The sequence below is a fragment of the Vanessa cardui genome, chromosome 6, assembly GCF_905220365.1.
Source record: "Vanessa cardui chromosome 6, ilVanCard2.1, whole genome shotgun sequence".
In the NCBI taxonomy this organism is placed as follows: domain Eukaryota; kingdom Metazoa; phylum Arthropoda; class Insecta; order Lepidoptera; family Nymphalidae; genus Vanessa; species Vanessa cardui.
The window spans coordinates 10,025,722-10,047,787 of record NC_061128.1 but is presented as its reverse complement, the minus strand read 5'-3'; the positions used below and the strand labels follow the sequence as shown (position 1 = coordinate 10,047,787).

The window sequence follows — 22,066 nt, the reverse complement described above, 5'->3', positions numbered from 1 at the left end:
TCTACGAATGTCAATATAATATAGCTTACAAGCTATTGACAGTAGGTTATACTTTATTCTTCATAAGGAACTTTGGATTGTTTTACTACGATAATTATATCAAGAAAGTGAAGTGACGGATTGAAGATTCAACCCAAAACAGTAATACCACGCCTACACAAACTACATTATTACACATAGCGTTTTATGTTATTTTTAATGTGTTTGTGCCATTGAAAATTATAAATGCATTAATGATAATATGTTTATAGATTAGGATAATGCAAATATGTATAATTAATTTAGACTTTAAAGTTTTTTAGAGTCATATGTATGACTGCTTAATTTCTCGAGTAAACTTACTGTATATACGAAATATTCGACATAAAAAATTAAAAACATACAAAATAGCCTTTTGTTTTACTATTTGACACTCTCTATCAAAAATGTACGAAACGAAAGATTGAATTGTATTTTTTTTATGTTTTTTCTATTTGCTTTTAACTGAACTTAATACTACCTGCAATAATAAAGTAATGAAAATATTAATTTATTTTTAAACTGAAATTTAATTAAATGATTATAATACGACTACAAAGCGTTTAAAAAGCTACGAATAGCTAAATAGCCTATGGAATAGGCAAATAGCAAATGGAAGTAAGAAAAAGATAAACACACCTAAAATTTAAGTATTTGGTGTGATTTGGTAATTTATGATATAACAGATACATTGGTTAGACCACTAGGGTATATATTTTTTTTATTTATTTATTTAAACCATTTTCAAAAGTTTACAAGCAATAATACACTCCAAAAATCACCGGGATTTGTCCGGAGTGTTAGGTGAGAATACAGTTCTAGTACAAAATCCAGTAAATACAAAATTTTAACAATCATTCCACTTCAATAATTATAAATATAGTGGGTAATTAAAAAAAAAATAAAGAAAAAAAAAACATATTATACAAAGCGAACTCGAACTATCGGTCCGTACACTTACAGGGTGTTGAGAAAATAAGACTTTAATTGTTTTTTTAAGGTGTTTTTGGTTATTTTATTTTTAAACTTCAGATCAAGTTCGTTTAGTAATCGAGGAGTTAAATATGCTGTTGTCCTTTTTCCATATACGTTATTAAAAGCATTAGTCGTTATTAATTTTTGGTTTGTTATTTGTCTAGTTATTATTTTATGTTGAATTTTATGCTGTATATCCACATTAAAATAGTTTTCTTTTAATATGCTGTAATTGAATTTGTCTTGTACCGGCAGTACGTCGCAATATTTAAAAATTTTATATACATCATTTTTATATTGGTGAATATACATAATATACATAGGTTAGATACATAGGTTAGACTTAGCTTTCGAAACATTATCGCCAGACCAGTTAGCCAAGCTCTTAGCGGAAATATTCTATCCAGATGACTTTGTCGATACTGAAACCGATCTGCAAAGTTCAATAAGGATGCCTTACAGAATACAAAACTTCATCGGAGATTAAAACCTATCGGAAGATGACCCACTGGATGATTTTCACAACCTTGGAGCTGGAATGATTCTCTTGAGCAGTAATTCAAAGAAAACTTCAGGTCTGGATAGGCTCATCAACAAAGTATTCCCAAACATCATGCACAAAAATAATGACTATGAGCGAGCTATTTTGACAGCTAAGAAAAAAGGTTGCTGTATTCATTCAAATCTGATTGACTGTGTAACAAATAAAGATGGAGCCACCAACTATCCAATTGAATTTTTAAATTCCTTAGATGTGCCTGACTTATCACCGCACAATTTAAGGCTTAAAGTCTGCTCCGTAGTTATCATGCTTCGAAACATACACCAACTAAAATTCTACAATTGATGAAAAATGTGATTTACGTGACGATACTCTAAAGAAAATTCAAAGGTGAGTAGTTCTTATTCCGATGATCTCAACCGGACTTGCATTCGCTATGACCTGAAATCACAAGACCAATCTTCGAAGGTTTGCGATCTGAAATTTGAAAACCCATATTCTTCACATGGTTAACTTTATGTGGCATGCGTCTGTCCATAAAACAAAAAAATGTCGACGGTCCCAAGTTGCTTCACTGAAGAGTGCAACTTGTCATAGGTTATCATTTAGGCCAAAATACCTAGCCAAAAAGCATTATTAAAATACTTGATTTAAAACTAAATTCATGTTTATTATCTTTATAAAAAATTGAGTTTAATAAAATTCTAAATCATTTATTGCTTATAAGGCACAACAAAGTTGATATATTGAATGATTATCCTAATTAAAATAAATAGCAATATCATACTGAAGTGTATCGTTTAAAAAAAATAAGTACTGCTTTGAGACGTAAGTAAACTGGAATTTTAGGTAACTTTTGAGATAATATAAATTAATATATTTTAAAGGAATGTTATTCATGACCTTACTATATTTTTATATTTGAATGAAATGACGTTAATTTCATTATCACTTACGCGTTCATCCCACATCATCATCATCATCAGCCTGTTTTTTCCACTGCTGGACATAGGCCCCTCCAAGTGCACGTCACTGTGATCTTTCTCCATCATTTATCCCAAATAAAGTAGATTTATTTGCGGAACTTACCTTCACCAACTGTGGCATCATACCTGATAACCACCAGCGGAACCCTCGTTGTCATTTTGGGAACTGCCTTTAATGTCTTGCCAATGCCTTAGGGGTCTCTTGGCGTAAAGTTAACCCTATTCTCAGTTACGATGGAAGAGAACCAGATAGAACCTTCGCCCGGTCTTCTTATTTCAAAATCATTCACTACTAGAGCATGATCCTAATTACGCTCGACAGAGCCTTTGACAATAACCTAATCTTACGTGCGTCCTCGCAGATTGTTTTTTTCTGAAGACACACGTTGTTAAAGTCTAATTACCTTGTAACTGACCTTGTTGACTACTGTTATATATTATAAAATAAATATTTCATTATAATACACATTTCGGAAAAATGTAAGAATTGGTTATGCTTCTACTTTTTAACGATAGCGAAGTCCTTATAAAAGATGAAAAGTAATATTAAGTCAAGTCAAGGCGGCTGGCAGGAGCTGGATGCGAGTAGCCGAAGATCAATCACAGTGGCGTGCTATTGGAGAGGCCTATGTCCAGCAGTGGACGAAAAAAGGCCGTTGATGATGATGGTGAATATTAAGTAAAAATCTAACAACTTTTGGACATTCAAAATTTTCCCATGGCTTATAGTACTTTACTTGTAAAGTTAATGTATTATGCGATCCGAATAAGACTAGCAATGTCATTGACCTTGACCTGTCAACGGGCACTTGAAAATTACGTCTTGTAAAAACATATGACGTATTTATAATTTTATTTTTAACCTCGACGCATGAAATAATTCTTATTTCATGCGTAAGTCATATCAACACACATAAATACAGGGTGTATCTAAATTCAACGATAACCTTCATCCGGATTGATAAATGCCTGACAGCAATATTTAGAAAATGAAATCATGCCATTTTAAAATATAGCATTTGATTTAATTTTTAGATGATTTTTTAAAGTTATTTTGTCACTTAACGCTCAAGAAATTTACTAATGGTAGCTCAAAGCAAGCTATTTTTAAACTTGATGAACATTATTTACTTATTAAGTAATGTTCATAATCATATTACTCATATTTATGAAAAAATATGTCTAAGATGTTCAGGTATCTTATATTCTGAAAGCAGTCCTTTTAAAAAATATTAAACATCAAACCTCAATGCAAGCATTCAGTAATAGTTTGGCGCCCGCAATTGTCAATACGCTCATGACTTTATTAAATGAATGATTGGTGAATGAATGAATTTTCAAGACATATGACAAGGAATTGAAGAGAAGAAGTTTTTAAGAAAAAGCGTAAATTTCTCTTTTGCTCGGTAGTAATTATTTTTAACCCCCGACGCAAAAAGAGGGGTGTTATAAGTTTGACGTGTCTGTCTGTCTGTCTGTCTGTCTCTCTGTCTGTGTGTCTGTCTGTCTGTGGCATCATAGCTCCCGAACGAATGAACCGATTTCAATTTAGTTGTTTTTGTATTATAGGTGTTTAAGGGCGAGTGTTCTTAGATATGTTTGATGAAAATCGGTTTAGCCGTTTAAAAGTTATGGGGGGTTAAAGTGGGAAAGAGAAACCGAATGTCTGCAAATATGCTCAAGTGGGGTATCAAATGAAAGGTTATGACTCGTACATCACAAAAAACTTTAGTAAGTAAATAAAATTATTAGAAAAAAAATAATTAAGAAAAAAATATTAATTAGTAAGTAAAATAAAAAAGAACAAGATTGACCTTAAAATGTAATCTTAACTTATATGTTTTAAATCGACAAGAACCTACGTATTTACAACTTAACCAGAGATATTATAAGGATGTTTACCTTTAAAAAGTATAAAATAAAAAATTAAATTAAAAATTTCAGAAACCCCCGCCACAAAAAACATAAGCTACCTTTAAAAAATAAAAAAAAAATAAAAGAAAATTAATCCTAAAGTACCTATATTTATAATTATGTATTAATATTAAAAAAAAAGCTTCGCGTTGGGGGACCGAGCGCTATTGTACAAAATAATAATAAGTGTTAGATAAAAGATGAGATAGGTAAGCATGTGACACTAATTAATTAGGAGCGGTCCCCCAACACGAAGTTTTTTTTTTTAATATTAATACATAATTATAAATATAGGTACTTTAGGATTAATTTTCTTTTATTATTTTTTATTTTTTAAAGGTAGCTTATGTTTTTTGTGGCGGGGGTTTCTGAAATTTTTAATTTAATTTTTTATTTTATACTTTTTAAAGGTAAACATCCACAAGAGATTTAAGTATTTGTATTTCATTATATTTAAATAAAAATTTGTGTCTAAAAACGTTTTTTTCCATTTTATCCATTTCTATTTAAAATCGTATTATTAGGAAATTAGGACTTTTATTTGCTACCCATATTATTGGAATGAATTAAAAAAGTATATCCGCCATCTTGGTTGTTCTGCCATGCAGGATTCAGTATAACAAACACATTTAACTATGCATTATCAACCAAACTGAATATACAAAACTTCAGTTCAATCTCAAGTCAAGTCAAGTCATATTATTTTTCAAGTTATTCTCAGCAAGCCCTTTTATTTGATATTAATTACATTTACAGTAATTGGTTCGCCATTTTGGATATTCCACCATTTTAGATTTATAATGACGACACAAAATTAACCATGCATTAAAGATATCTTCTTCTAAATTGAGTTGCAAGATTTCTTCTTTACAGACTTACATTGGTAGTTAAATAAAAACCTGTAAAATGCTGTCAGGTCTAATTTATCTTATTTTTCATATTGTCTTTAATCAGACGTCTACTACATGTATATGTATCACTTAAAACCGTTACATAAGAATGGTACTGCATTGTTAAAAACTCCCTGTGTGTTTTACTTTTTAATTAATTTAAACCACTGTCAAATAAAATGCAGCGAAACGAACGACATCAGTTGCTTTGAAGTACTTAAAACTGACAAGAAGGCTATTTCAGAATATCATCTTAAAATATATTAAATTTTCATAATTCATAATTTTTTTTTCTACATATCAAGGATTATTGCCACATCAATATATTTGAAATTTTAATGAATTGAAATTATCATTCCTAGAAATCTACAAATAAATTATATGATACAACATACTAGATTTCTTTAGCTTATAATTTAAAACTTGATGAAACGAAAATGCGAAGCGTAATAAGGAAACAAAAAAAAATATTTTAATTCAATTTCAGTATTAATTTTCAATTCTATGTGTATGTGATTTGTTCACGCACACTTTTGCATGTGTATATGTATAATTATATTATATTATGGAAGTTAATATTATAATAATCCTGGATTATGATCGTTGTAGTCCGCGCGTGAAGATGGGACTGGTTACTTGTATATCTAATATTTGACATTAACTTTGTACTGTACAATACATGACTATCATAAAATTTTTAAACACGTATGTTACAAAAAACAATTGAATAACATTAATTTAAATGCTAATGCATGCCATATAAAAATATTGTGATTTGAAAAATGCTTAGTTGATTAATAGTGACTACACGAATTGGTGTTGGTCACTCATTTATAATTATTACTGTAGTCGTGTTTAATTGTTAAATAAATTTATAGTATCTATTTAATAATTAAAGTTGCATTAAGTTTAATTTATGAGTCTATTTAATTCAAAATGGCGACACTCATAAAGAAAATCTTAGTGGGATATGACTTTTTATTTGACGAAATAGCAGGTAAGATATTTTTTTTCTTATATGATCAACAACAATAACAGCATCCTGTAAATTCCCACTGCTGGGCTAAAGGCCTCCTCTCCCTTTGAGGAGAAGGTTTGGAACATATTCCACCACGCTGTTCCAATGCAGGTTGGTGGAATACACATGTGGCAGAATTTCTATGAAATTTGTCACATGCGGGTTTCCTCACGATGTTTTCCTTCACCGCTGAGCACGAGATGAATTATAAAGACAAATTAAGCACATGAATCAGCGGTGCTTGCCTGGGTTTGAACCCGCAATCATCGGTTAAGATGCACGCGTTATATCCACTGGGCCATCTCGATAGTCGATGTCGGTAAAAACTTTATCTGCTTTTATGTTGATACAATAAACAATATAATATACAGCTAGGCTCTATCCCGAGGATACAAACTCTCATATTAAAAGCCTATTGGATTTGATTTTATATGTATCTTATGATATATTTATAATACGATAATATTATATTATAATTTAAGTTTATAGGCTAGAGTCCTTACATTGTATCACCAATATACTGGGCCCGCAGTGAGGGAACTTTCAGATATTAAGTTGAAAAGAACAGATACTACACTTTGATCTTAACCAACCTTTTTCTTTAACCTTAGTATGATTGTGCTCCGCTTTTAAGTATGACTCAGCCAGGGTAACTACGGCCAAAAGCAACATAACATCTTCGTGATGTTATTGGTGAAAAAGCAGCCAGCCTACCTATATATAAAAACCACAAAAAAAAAACAGAAAATCTAAACACAATTCACAATTTACACATAATGAGTATTTAAATCAAACAAAGCACATTATTTAAGTTAATATCGTATGTTAATTATTCAATATTGAAAGACATTAACATTTTTTATTCAAATCTTTCTTTTTTTTTTATAGATCCGAGGACGAAACATTGGTTTTTAGTTGCCAAGCCGTATCAATGCCTTTGTATCTTAGCGGTTTATTTAATGTTCGTATTTAAATGGGGGCCCAGGTTTATGAACAATCGTCCGTCCTACAATTTAGATAAAATAATGATTATATATAATGCAATACAAGTGATTTGCTGTGCCTATGTATTTGTTATGGTGGGTATTATACTGACAATTTTAAAAGACTAATTTTCTAAAACATTTCTTCTAAATGTAGAAGCTATTTGAATTAACGTATTATTGTGTATCTTTGTAGTCCATTCATATATTCTAATAATCGTAGCTCCTTATTAAAATAACAATCGAGGTTTTTTAGAAATGTTTGTTAACCAATTTATATTTATCTGTAATACCTTAACAATGAATATTTTTTTATTATTGTTAAAACGAATAAATCAATTTTGATGAAATCGTTCTGGCCTGTGTAAGTTCATTAATATTAAGTTAATCTTAAATCATGTTCGTGACTAATATACTCCATTCCACGAAACGAGCTCTCAAAGGAAATAGCTATTGTTTCGATCATTAGTAAAAGCTAATGTTAATGACCTTTATACGGCAAATCATTTCTTAGGATTGTCTTACATGCCGGATTTGTCTCGCTTATCTCTCTCGCGAATCGACCAATGAGGTACAAGTATATTGCTCCCTAGGACTTCGACTCGTGGAACGGACTACAGCTATATTTGTGTCTGCCCAACTGTTTTATAGAATAAACACTGATTGTGAATTTTAGGCAATAACAGAAGCATGGAGTTCGTACAAATTGTTTTGCGAGCCAGTCGACTATTCGAATGCTAAACCAGCTATAGCGATAGCAACACTTAGCTACTACTACTATTTACTGAAAATTTTGGATTTAATGGATACGGTAGGTTTGTTACTTTATTATTTTTCTACTGTCATAAAAAGACGAATTGGATTATCCATCTAACGATCAAACAATTCCTCTCTTTGAATAAGAAATAACTTGATCAGCTAAGAAGCTACATATATTGTGCATCTAATTGTCGCTTGCTCATCCTTTTATGTTATAGGTAAATGGGCATATGAGCCATTGGCGCTGTAAGAAATAATAACCATTCCTTACAACGCAGCACCAACCTTGAGAACTAAAATGTTATGTCCCTTGTGCCTGTAGTTACTCGACTCACTCACCTAACAGACCAGAACTCAAAATTAAAAACTATTCGCGGTAGTATTGATGAGTGGTCGGTACCTATCTATACTAGCTTGCAAACTTCCCCGCCTCCACATTAATTGTTACTTTGAAACCAGACCTTAATAATACTAATTACTAGGTAGTGTTTACAGATAGTATAAGTTATGAAGAGGCGATACCCAACCAGGTGGATTCTCCTATCTTACTACCAATTATAGAAAGCATTTCATCGCAAAGATAGTTTAAGATAGGGAAATTCTCTGTTTTCCTTTAAGTTTGAATGATTATATTTTTTCATGATCTTTTTCACAATCGATTACAATTTTATTTAATCGATAATATCAAACATTTTGTTGCTATAGGTATCACAACCTTATCGTAAATAATAATACCTCTTGTTTAAATTATGGTTTTTGAAAAGTTTAAAGTACTTTATTTCATTGTTGTTATATTAATTAACAATCAAATATATGTAATTATTTCACCCAGGAATGTCAACAGTTATTTAAATATTATGTTAGCATATAATTTACTGCATATATTAGATACATACCTCACTGTATTATTTATCACCGCTGATATATTTTTCGTGCCTAAAATTACCTTAAACGTTTCCCTAACGATTTGATTGGTAAAATTTAATAAATAATGGAATTCCTAATATATTTTAGAAACTTAAATACTTATATAACTAGCTTATTTTACCAAAAACCACAAGAGTCGGACATATGTAGATTTGAGTTTCTAGTTTGTTAGAATCATGTGAACGTTTTTTGTCGAGATATTCTCATTAACAATTAGTAGTAAGGCTTTGTGCAAGCCCTTCTGGGTAGGTTCCACCCACTCATCAGTTATTCTACCGCCAAATAACAGTAATCAGTATTGTTGTGTTCCGGTTTGAAGGGTGATTGAGCCAGTGTAACTACAGGCACAAGGGACATAACATCTTAGTTCCCAAGGTTGGTGGCACATTGACGATGTAAGGAATAGTTAATATTTCTTACAGCGTCATTGTCTATGGGTGATGGTGACCACTTACCATCAGGTGGCCCATCTGCTCGTCCGCCAAACTATACCATAAAAAAACAAATAGGATTCTGGATGATGAAGTATTTATATTATATTTGCCTCGAAAAACAATTAATTGCTCAGTCGAGATTTATACGGTCACTTTTTTTAGACACTCAATTTTTTTATTCATGTTTGTATGGACTCAATGTTAATTTTTTTATGTAAATTACTATACATCACCAATTGACCTGAGAAGTGAACAATCATTACATTAGTTATTTTTAGGTTCAGGTTTGCTAGGCCATGTAATGAATAATTCCGACGCGTAATACTAATATTTAGTAATGAATAAGAATTACCTAGTTGTATTTAAAATTATGTGAGCTATCTTATAGCAAAAAAGAACAGGGTAACAAAGCTAGGGTACTGTATCCCTATGTCATTATTTCGTCGATCACAGGAATCGAATATTAATTTTTGATAATTGGTCACAAATTCACGGTACTAGCTTTTCCTTATTGCACTACTTCACATTCTTAATAAACTTCACAATTAAATGTCAATATATGTGGTATATATATTTATATTTTTAATTGGGAACCAAATAATTATAATTACACTTAATAAAAAAGAACAAATATAAGAAAAATCAATTAAGTTTTATCATGAAAATGTTGTGGAAATCTCTAGTGTATCGAACAGGGTAGCGTACGTAATTATAAAGCTCACCGAGAGGTACAGCCTCAAGGTGGTGCAGGCGTACGCACCGACGTCGACACACTCGGACGATGAAGTGGGGGAAATGTTCGATGACATATCGAGGGCCTTCCACTTCACCATGAAGACCCATTACAACGTTGTCATGGCGGACTTGAACGCTAAAGTGGGAGTACAGAATTGCAGCGAATTGGTAGTAGGACCCCATGGATTTCGAAGCAGGAATCATAGGGGGCAAATGCTTGTCAACTTTTTCGAACAGGTGGGGCTCTTTTTGATGAACTTTTTCTTCAAGAAGCAGCCCAAAAAAAAGTGGACGTGGCAAAGCCCCAACACTATGACCAAAAATGAGATAGACTTCATCATAACGGACAAGAAACACATATTCAGAGACGTCTCAGTGATCAACAGGTTCAATACCGGTAGTGATCACCGACTTGTCTGTCTGAATATCAATTTTAAGGCCGAGCGCGCCCGGCTGATGAAGTCCACGCTCCGATCAAAGCTGCTCCAAACCATTGCGGGATCATCATCATCATCATCATCGGGGAGCCCCTGGAGAGGACGGTATTAGTAAAGAGCTATTAAAAACAGGAAGTAAATCGGTACTCAGGGAACTATAGAAGCTTTGTCCTCTTCGAAGGGAGAACTCCGGAGGCGTGGAGTAGAGTGTGGTCGTCCTGTTCTTAAAAAAGGGAGACAAAACCCTGCTGAAGAATTATCGTCCCATATGCTTACTGTCTTGCGTGAAGATTCGACGAATTCCAACCCCTGGAACAGGCACAACCACATCTACACAGTGCGGCAGATTATGCAGGCGGCCCCTGTGTCTTGCATTCATGGACTATGAGAAAGCCTTTGACTCGGTAGAAATCTGTACTGTTCTGAAGTCCCTGCAGCGTTGTCAAGTTGATTGGCGATACATCCAAGTAATGAGATGTCTCTACGAAGATGTCACCATGTCCGTTCGAGTACAGAATCGGCAAACAAATCCCATACTATTGCATCGAAGAGTGAGACAAAGGGACTTTAGTTCCCCTAAACTATTCACTAATGCAATGGAGAATATGTTCAAGACGCTGAACTGGAAAGGACGTGACATCAACATCAATGGCGAATACATTTCTCACTTGAGATCCGCAGACGACATCATGATCGTGGCAGTTGGCTAAGTTGGCTAAGTTGTTCAAAAATATATCTACCTCGGGCAGACTTTGCGATTAGGTAGAAACAACCTTGAGGACGAGGTGAATAGAAGAATTCAGCTGTGTTGGGCAGCGTTTGGGAAGCTACGTCAAATTCTTACATCGTCGATTCTACAGTGCCTTAAGACGAAAGTCTTCAGGCAGTCATGTGTATGTCATGACGGGTAAGACGGACTGTCTTACCCGTCATGACATACAGAGCCGAAACGTGGACACTCACGACAAGGCTAGTCCATCAGTTTAAAGTCGCTCAGCGTGCTATGGAAAGGCTTATGCTCGCATGAGGGATTGCATCAGTAATGAGGTGATCCGTCAAAGAACCAAAGTCATCGACATAGCCCACCGGATTAGTAAGCTAAAGTGGCAGTGGGCTGGTCATATTTGTCGTAGAACCGATAACCGTTGGGAAAAACGTGTTCTAGAGTTGAGACCTCGTCTTAGCAAACGTAGTGTAGGACGTCCTCAGGCACGGTGGAGTGACGATATAAGCAAGACGGCAGGCAGGAGCTGGATGCGAGTAGCCGGAGAAAGACCACAGTGGCGTGCACTTGGCCTATGTCCAGCAGTGGACAAGATCAGGCTGATGATGATAAGTTTTAACTTAAAATTATAACAGAAAAATCACAACTCAGATTAAAAATGAAGCTATGTATTTTTAAATTCTTTAATCAATCTTAGAATAAACCCTAGCATTTTATACGCTTTATTAGTTATATAATTTTAAACTATTACATACCATATAGTAAAAGTTAGCCAATTATATAAGTAAACACCCACATCTCTAATATCAGATACTCTGACCAAACCGGTACTCTTTTTGGCATTTTAGAGCCAACTAATATTGGCCTCAGTAAATATTTTTATCACAGTAACTATTATCTAAGTTATTGAGATCATTTTGAAGTAATAAGAAATCTTGAAGCGTCTCAGTTATTTTGAAAATTATCATGTCATCCGCATACAGTAATCTGAAGTAATATGTTACAATTGTGAGTATAACGAATAATGTCATTGATAAAAATATTAAACATTAATGGTCCGAGATGAGAACCTCTAGGAAAACCCGAATTAACGGGCACAAACGATAAGCAAAAATGATAATCGGCCATATCTTATTTCGTTGACTAAGACTGTTCGATTTTTCGAATCAAGGGATTGCATTTGTTGTGTAAATTTGGTAATTCCGCACAATCTTAAGAAAAATGTCTTGACGGTGTGACCGACTTTAGTGTAATAGGGGGCTCGGTTTTTCCTTTTCAAGTAAAAACTCTCAACCTAAAATTAAAATATTAAAAAATAAATAAAATTATAAGAAAAAATATAGTAAAAATAACTCGAAAAAACATTCCTAGCAAAAAAATATCAAAATCTTTCAGATCTTAATTTTTCTAAATTTAATATCGTTTTGCAGATATTCTTCGTACTCAGGAAGAAGTATAATCAAGTATCGTTCCTACATATTTATCATCATACTGGAATGGTAATGCTCATTTGGGGTGCTGTTACATATTTTCCAGGTATATATTTTCCCCCTTCTATAAAGTCTTCTATGAAGTCCGATGTATTATTTTGACACTCAAATTGTTATAGTACAAGACCCATATTACAACGTAATAATCGCTGGTCGAATATACGATTATACGATAAGATATCAGAATTGCGCCTTAGCTTATTTTGTTTCGATTTAAAGCTTGCATTAAAACAATGTAGTTTTCATTTAAATCTTACTTTCGTACGTATTTTTATAATTATTTTGCACTCGAAGAATCTATTTTCATGGCAGAGCATTTTTTTATGGTATTGGTTTTTCAATCATGTTGTTATGACTAAACGTATTGTTTTTCAGGCGGCCATGGCACAATGGTTGGAGTCATAAATTCGTTCGTACACACTGTGATGTATTCGTACTATTTAATAAGTGTTGCTTTGCCAAAAACCAAAGAATTGTTGTGGATTAAGAAGCATGTGACACAAATCCAAATAGTAAGTATACTTTTATGATAAATTAAAAACAAAAGCTTAACAATCAGCCCACCTACTGAGAACCTCTTGCTAGGTTTCATGGATAGGAAACACTTACATCACACCCAGACATTACTCATAAATGGTGATCGTAAATAGTGGTCATAAATGGTGGTGATAGTAGTTACAACTGCGTCACCCATCAACAAGTACTCATACATAATCATCATCATTATCCAGAGCCTCAATTCACAGAAATATTTTTGGTTACTTTTCTGTAGGCATTTTGGAGATCTACTAAACTTTCCTACAAATTTACATACATGAAAACTGGATTGAAAATATTCTGTCAAAACATGTATATATCCGGCTATGTCTCAAAAATATGCAACATTATATCGAGCCTTTACCGCCATTTTAGCGCAACCGACAAAAACCAAATTTTACAGGAGACGATTTTTTTTAAATATTTTTATACAGAAGCGTGCTAGGAAATAAAAATTTCGCATACTTTAATATTTTTTAAACATTTAAATATATAATTAATAATAAAACAAAAATTATAAGTATTTATGCCATTTATGGCGTTTACATTATTTTTGCTGTCATAATCGATAGTGATTTTGGCGTTTACGATAAAAATGTCAATTAAAATGACTATATCCAAGTTACTATAACTGTAAATAAATAAGCATTTTAAAAGGTTTTTAAATGAAATAATAACATATATAATTGAAAATATATTTATTCATATCAAACATTTAAAATAATGAGATCAATCAACGTATATAAAATAAAATAAAGTATTTCTTGTGGTACGAATCTACTTCGTCCGCTTTAACACCACGTACTGTTCCATCATACCTTTAAACAAAATAAATTTTGTATCATTAAAAATATATTTATGTTAATCATTTGGAATAATGAGATCAAGCAGATTATACATATAACAACGTACTTATATAACATTAAGTAAAGTATTATAATTCTCATTATTTGCATCATACTTCGTCCGTTTCAGCTAAAGCATCACGTATGGTTTCATTATGCCGCATACTTAAATATTCTTGATGGAATCATCATTCTAGATTCTTTTCTTTACGATATGTTTTGAAATTCTTGAGGTAATTATACTTTTGTGCTCTTATTGCGACAACAGTGGGATGGAACAGAAGGCAACATCTCAATGAACGATTTTAACTGTGCGACTTCTACTTCACCAGATTTATTATGAGTATGAAGAGCTTTTTTGCTTTCCCAAGCGGTATTCAGAAAATTATTGGCATTTTCGATAGCGTATCTTAAAGACATTTGAGATAAGTTTAGGGTCTTAAGCAAAAAATGTTGGCATATTTTAATAGGCTGTCCATTATAGTTTTTAAAATAATCGTATGATATTTTACGAACATTACTACTAGCTCTTTTTCTACCAATCGATCTCTCTTTAGCACATGAAAGTAGGAATTCTTTGTGTCTTTTGTCACAACCTAATCCACAATAGTTTTCAAGGACATTAGCCTGATCATCTTCAGTAAATTTATTTGAACATGAGTTACCACATCTTTTATTCATACAAGGATGAGGTTGCACAGATTTCGATACAGCAGCTTTGCGATTTTTTTTTGATAAAAGACGTTCCGGTAAAGGTTTTATTTTCCTGTATCCTCTTTGACCAACACTCGTCTCTTGAGGTGACTCATGTCAATCCGAATCACTGGACGATGAGGCGGGCTTCCATGAGTATTCACTATCAATGCAGGCATTATTGTCGTAGATATCCAAAGACTTCCCGTTTAGTTCTTCTTGGTCAAAAATGAACTGGTGCTAGGCTGTATTAATAAGAGTCTCTCTTCGGGATGTTTTTAACAAAGTAGGAATACTCACTGTTGCGTCACAGTATATTTACAACAATATTATGTATATTCACAATAACATTGATCACTTTCAGTGATAATCATTGTATGTGCACTAGGAGTAAGGATAAGCTTATAACGCCAAGTTTCCGACTCCGCAAAGTCAATAAATCCTTCTTGGGGCAAGGTATCCGTTACTATAATAAAATTCCGCAGACATTTTTAACTTTGCCGTTTCGTAAATTCAAATCGTTTGTAAGAAATACATTGTTAGAAAAAGCATATTATTCGATACAAAATTTTGTAGATGATAAAAAAGCGTGGAGTAATACCTGTTGACTTCCAAGCAGGATATAAAATTTAAATAATTGTATTTGACTAATTGTATTTGACAAACATGACTTTGTATTTTTTAAATTTTAAAATAGAGTAACTACTGATTTTCTTGCCGGTTCTTGTCGGAAGAATCTACTTTCCGAACCGCTGGTAGCTTCACTTAATTGTAAAATGACGATTCAAAAGTGCTTGTAAAAGCCTACTTGAATAAAGTTTATTTTGATTTGATTTGATCAATGCAATCAGGATCCCCTAAATTAGTTTGATCATAATTTGTTATATCTACTTGTGCAATTTCATTTAGATTATCTAAATCCATTGAAATATAAGAATTTTCAGTGTCAGAATCACTATAATCAACAAGTTTATTTAGAGTTATTGTTATACGTGGATTGGAATTTTGCTCAGAATTTAAAACGGTATCAGACCGTGATGTCATCACAGTTAGTGTAGGGTCTATATTAATATCGTTGTTGCTGCCTGTTAGCAAGAATGGATCAAGAACTAAAGCCTCTGCATCTTGCTGTATTTTATTCTGCGGGGAGTGGTGATATTAGCTATAACAAATAAGAGATATCTTAAAAAGAACTGCATGATGTAAAACATATAAACGGACGGACAAAGTTGTAGTAAAAAAAGTGTGATCACTAACCTATTAAGAACCCGTCTTTAAGAGATCGTTAAGGAATTTTCTGTCATCCACTCTTTGTTTCTTTAATTAAACTTAGGTAAAATAGAGACCATTCGCGTATCAACGTGGATGGCCTAACTTAACTATTTTTTTAACCAATACTAATCTAACACACCAACAATTAAAATGGGAGAACAGTAGTACAGGCAATAAATTGTACGCATATTACATTTTTCTTGCATTTTATTTAAAAAAATTAAAATACAATACATACCTTAGCTGCTGAAGTCGACATTGCTTTTTTATTTGATAAATGTTTGAGCTTCTTATTTGCAGTACACTTATTACTCAATTAATTCAAATACTACACAATAAAAACACTATTTAAAACGTTAATTTTACTATTCAAAAGTGCTTGTAAAAGCCCACTTGAACAAAGTTTATTTTGATTTCGTTTTTGATTATTTGTTATTATGAGTGAAACTATTTTTTTAACCACAAAGGATTTTTAGTTCCCTTGATTATTAGGATGCAACTAACAGCGTTCCTTTTGGAACGCTGTTAGTTTCATCCTAATAATCCTAAAAATCCTAAAAAATAACATCGTTCCCTTTGGAACGCTGTTAGTTGCATCCTAATAACTTTCGCGGAAATAAATATGTCACGACAGGTTTCTTTATTGTAAGCGCCTTACGATCAAGGAATAATGTCGGTTGCGATAATAAGTAGGGTCGCTTGCGCTAAAAAAAATCGGTCATTAGTCAAATAAGATAAAAATGCCTATTGTCGCTTACGTTAAGACTTTAAAAACGTATGTATTCACGATAATTTTAGCATTTGCTATAACTTTGTAACGGTTTTTTTTCTGAGGAAATTATCAACAGGGATCGGTCCGTTACGGTTTAAAATATTAGTATCAATAAAAAACGATTTTTCGACAAAAGTGTCGCTTACGATAATTTGGCGGTCATGGCTCGATATATAGTTCATGTAATTTTTGGAACTACATACAAAACCAATACGGAAATTTTGATACTGATTGATACTGTTCCTGGTAACAGAAAAATCGTGTTGATTTTTGTATATTACAACGTGTTGAATAATTATACCCAGTATGGTCACTCGAAGAAGTTGCTTGACAAGCAATGCTAGTTTCATCGCTCACGACAATTTATTGTTTAATCTATACGAGTATTCTGTCTAAGTGTTTGTTTTTGCAATGTACAAGTTTCCGGACCTCCAACATAGAATTCACTATAATTGGAAATTGATTTAACACTTATTCTTTACTTTATTTTCCCCATCCAAGAACTTTATACATGTCATTGTTATATATTTAGTACACTCTACAGAACAGACTATAATATACCTTTAGACTAAAGGAAACAAAATATTGTCTTTAATTCAGACGTGTACAAACTATAATACATGTATATAGTACGATACACCTTAGATGTAGCATCGGAAAATGCAATGATACCGATTACTGCCCATTCACACAACCAATAGAAATAGCTCAACAACAACAACAACAGCCTGTAAATTCCCACTGCTGGGCTAAAGGCCTCCTCTCCCTTTGAGGAGAAGGTTTGGAACATATTCCACCACGCTGTTCCAATGCGGGTTGGTGGAATACACATGTGGCAGAATTTCTATGAAATTTGACACATGCAGGTTTCCTCACGATGTTTTCCTTCACCGCCGAGCACAAGATGAATTATAAAGACAAATTAAGCACATGAATCAGCGGTACTTGCCTGGATTTGAACCCGCAATCATCGGTTATGGTACGCGCGTTCTAACCACTATACCATCTCGACTCATACTCTCATTATATTCAGACTCATACGCAGACTCATCTCGACTCGAGAAATAGCAGCTCCCTATCGCACTATTCGACGCTATTCGTCGCTATAGAATCTCGCGTCAGTTTGACCATGTCGATGTGTCAAATTAAAGAATATAATATAACAAGTTATTACGTTTATGTAAAGATCATATTCACGTAAGAAATAAATAATGATTATTTGAAATAAGGTACTTAATTCGGATTTAATCGGTTTTACAAATTTTGCCGATGCTACATCTAAGTTGTGTCGTATTATAAGCAATTAGTTCTATAATCTTTAAAATTTACAGTTGCAGTTTTTCCTGTGTGTGGTGCACATGGGCAGCATAGCATTTATGCCCAACTGCGAGTATCCCCGATGGACCGTCGCAGTCTTCCTTCCGCAGAATTTATTCATTCTTATACTTTTTGTGGACTTTTATATTAAGACATATATCAAAAAACCTAAAACGTCAGTTCCCGCTAAGAAAATAGATGATGCTTCAAGTGGAAGTGACGTCAGTTTTAATCACTTAGAGGCTAAAGAAAACCAAGAAAGTGTTCAGCGTATTATTAAATCAGACAAAATAGAATCCAAGTTGGTTCATAGAAAGGTATAATAGATAATAAGTCTTATAATTAAATGTATTATTTAAGAGTTTATTATTGACATTAAAAAAATACTATTAGCTTTCTAGTATTCCTTACTATATGTACATCGTAACATACTATAAATGAATTATATTCCATATTTTATTGTAACAGAAATAAAGCTACAGATTTCGACGTTCTAAGTTTATTTGCCGGCAAAAAACGTTATACTGCTTCTTATCTATTTCGGAATTTTATGTCATTCCCCATATATATTGTCCCCTAATGAGACGGAATGCGAAGGTTATTGTGGGTATTCCGGCGCTGTCAGTGGCAGTGAACGAACCTTTCCCCGGAGAGGCGTTAAGACGTTTTTCCAGCTTTAAAAAAATGACGTTGGTACTGTAAGAATTATGAATCATTCATCATATCACGAATGCGCCACCAACTTTGGAAACAAAGATGTTAATCCTTTGTGCAGTTACTGGCCCAGTCACCCTTTAAACCTGAATACAACAATAATAAGTATTTATGTTTGACCTTTGAATATTTGAAGAGCGTGTGGTATCAACAAGTGTATCAATAAATTTTTATAAATAAAAAGAAACGCCTTCAAAAATGAACTAAAAAGAAAAAAATAATCAGTTACATCCAATCCAATTTACGATTTTTTAATCACCTCTCAAAGTCGGTGCCAGCATTGCTAATATAGGTACATAATACATACATACAAAAACTAAATCTATTTATTGTATAAATGACACCATTAGACAAACCTTACTATCGATACAAATTAAATGATTTCAATCTAGGAATTTATTTACTTTGTTGGCACCGACTTCAAAAGGTGATTAAAAAATCCTGCCCTTTCAAACAAAAAAAGAATTGTCAAAATCGGCCCAGCCATCTTCGAGTAATTCGGTAATATACATAAAAAATAAAAAAAAAATGGCTCCGACGAATTGAGAACCTCCTCCTTTTTTGAAGTCGGTTAAAAATAAACTAAGGGCAGATAGAGCGCATGGAAAATCAAGTAACGATGCATATTATGTTAATTCTTTGGAAATTCACTTTTCATGACTGAAACCTAAAAAGTCATTTTTGCCCACTGGCTAGCAACGTTACTGTAGGAAAAAAATATATTTCTTATACCGGTAATTCTTATATAATAGGACTTCAAATATGATATAATTTGATGACCTATCTTTGATGTTCGACGGTGGAATAATGAAATTTATAAGAAAGAAAGAAATGTTTATTAGGACACGATACGTAATAAAAAGAATAAAAAGTTTAAAAATTAAAAGAAAAGAAAAAGAACAAAAATAATAAGGGAGTTGTAATCACCCAGACGAGCCTGCAAGAAGCTTTATCATTAATTGAGTTATAAACTTACTAATACATTTGCAAATCTTTCTTTTACGGAATAATAATTAATATGAACTAATATATTTTTGAAAAGTATTCTAAACTCACCTAACCTTTTTTTATCTCGCTCGAGAGGATAGGATGCCTTCGTCTTTTCCACCGAGCAATATTGGCCCTTTCTCGATCCCGCTCCGCTTCTCCTTCTGAACTATGAAGGTCTCACAGAAGGAGACTACGGTCCTCCATGCCGTTTCCCTGCGTACCCCAAAGACCGGGATCTCTCTCTCCTCATGACACGCAGAGCACGCTTCCAGCGTTTACTGGGTGGTTTTCCGGTCAGCGCCAGAGTAACACTCCGTCGTCGCTTCGCGTCTGATCTTACACAGGTATTCTCCAAAACAACCGTTACCGGTCATTACCTGCATAAGTAGGGAGGTGACTCGTCGCTTTCGTCTCATCCAGACTCCGAAGGCCGGCAGAATTGATCCGACGATTGATAGATTATTGCGCTGGTATTCACTTTTCATCTGATGAAACGATCAGGAGACTGATCGGTAGCCCCCTATAACATATAAAAAATGAAGTAACAGCTGTAAATGTCTCATAGCGCGTTTAGGTTTAGAGGAAAAGGCCTTGTCGAAGGATCTGAAAAGAAGACTCAATTTTTATGACAGTAGCAAGACGATGTGAATCGTAATCCATGATTTAGAGTTAAAAGCTAACTCAGTACCGCTGAATCGTACTTTGCTTAATTTGCACTTATAATTCACCCCGTGCTCGGCGATGAAGAATAATTTCGTAAGGAAACCTGCATATAGCGGATGAAAATCTGCAACATGTATTCTAAATCACCATTAGAAAAAAAAAGGTACGATATTTGTAATTGAAAACCTAACCCCTTAACTAACAAAACCCGCATCACAGTTAACAAAACCTTTCTAAACATTAAATCTTTCTCTAGAATAAAAAACTAAAAAATAACAAATGAATTCATTAAAATTTAGAAAAACATTGCATGCCACAATGTGCTTCTGTTTTTGTTTCCTCCTGAACTATATTAATACATATTTTCCCACACTATATTATAATATCCTAAGTAAACTATTAACATATAATAAGTTAGCTACTTATATGTCAATAGATATATAGTTCTTCTTTTTTATTACATTAACAGGCTATAAATTTCCCACTGCTGGGCTAAGTCCTCCTCTCCCTTTGCGGAAAAGGTTTTAGAGCATATTCAACCACAATGCACCAATGCGGTTTGTTGAATACAAAAGTGGTACAATTTCTTTCAAATTCGACATGTGCAGGCTTCTTCAAACGTTTTCTTTCACTGCCGAGCTCGAGATGAATTATAAACGCAAAAAGCACATACAAATTCAGTGGTGCCTGCCTGGGTTTGAACCCGTAGTCATTGGTTAAGATGCTCGCATTCTTACAAATGGACCATCTCGGCTCAAGTTCAGTACTTCTACTAATTTTTTTTCTTCATACTAATGTTTAAGTAGTCGTCAAATTAACATTTAGTAGTCACTCATATTTACTATCATTATATTTATAATATGTTTTGTCAGTTAAAGCCGTGCCAGAAAATTATTCTGTCACTATAAACTATTTCTGTAATATCAATACAATTTCTATAAATACATACTAACCAACCATTATACTCTTTTGATTATTAATAAAAAATCACTACAAAATATCATGTTACTCAAATCAATCATAGTTCAAAACAAATTTCATTACATTAATTACCATCTACTTCAAATTTATGTATAAATAAATATATACTCGTACGTAACAAAAAAATCTTAGTAACTTTAATATTAGGTTAAAATCTATAAAAACAGGTACATTCGGAACCATTGTTAAAGCTGAGTTAAAACAACAATTAATGTTTTTGATATGTTATTTAAATACAAAAATAACTCAATAAGCATAACGTTGAAAACATAAGTACAATTATATTTAACACACATAACCAATCAGAATAAAAATACATTAATATTGTATACACAGTTCAAGTCGGAGTTATAGTTAAAATAATATATAAACGATTTTGAAATGTTATTTTTAAGGACTAAAAACATCTCTATAATAAATTGTATTAGGTGTACAACTGGGACAAGTGTCTGAGTTTCGTTGCGTGTATTTCTCCCGGTCGATAATCCGC

General features: G+C 32.9%; 1 protein-coding gene across 1 annotated transcript; it reads left to right on the top strand.

Annotated features, from left to right (window-relative positions):
* The first annotated feature begins 6,098 nt into the window (after window positions 1–6,098).
* On the top strand, window positions 6,099–18,698 carry LOC124530713 (elongation of very long chain fatty acids protein-like). Its single transcript, XM_047104967.1, has 6 exons — window positions 6,099–6,282; window positions 7,192–7,382; window positions 7,963–8,097; window positions 12,733–12,838; window positions 13,168–13,304; window positions 18,243–18,698. The coding sequence occupies exons 1-6, from the start codon at window positions 6,222–6,224 to the stop codon at window positions 18,549–18,551; spliced, it is 939 nt and encodes a 312-aa protein (XP_046960923.1). The 5' UTR covers window positions 6,099–6,221; the 3' UTR covers window positions 18,552–18,698.
* The last annotated feature ends 3,368 nt before the right edge of the window (window positions 18,699–22,066 follow it).

Excerpts from the sequence above, each read along its gene's own strand:
- LOC124530713 (XM_047104967.1), top strand. The coding sequence starts at position 6,222 with ATGGCGACACTCATAAAGAAAATCTTAGTGGGATATGACTTTTTATTT. Across the intron at positions 7,383-7,962 it reads GTGCCTATGTATTTGTTATG|GCAATAACAGAAGCATGGAG; the intron begins GTGGGTATTATA and ends TGTGAATTTTAG. Across the intron at positions 13,305-18,242 it reads ATGTGACACAAATCCAAATA|TTGCAGTTTTTCCTGTGTGT; the intron begins GTAAGTATACTT and ends TAAAATTTACAG.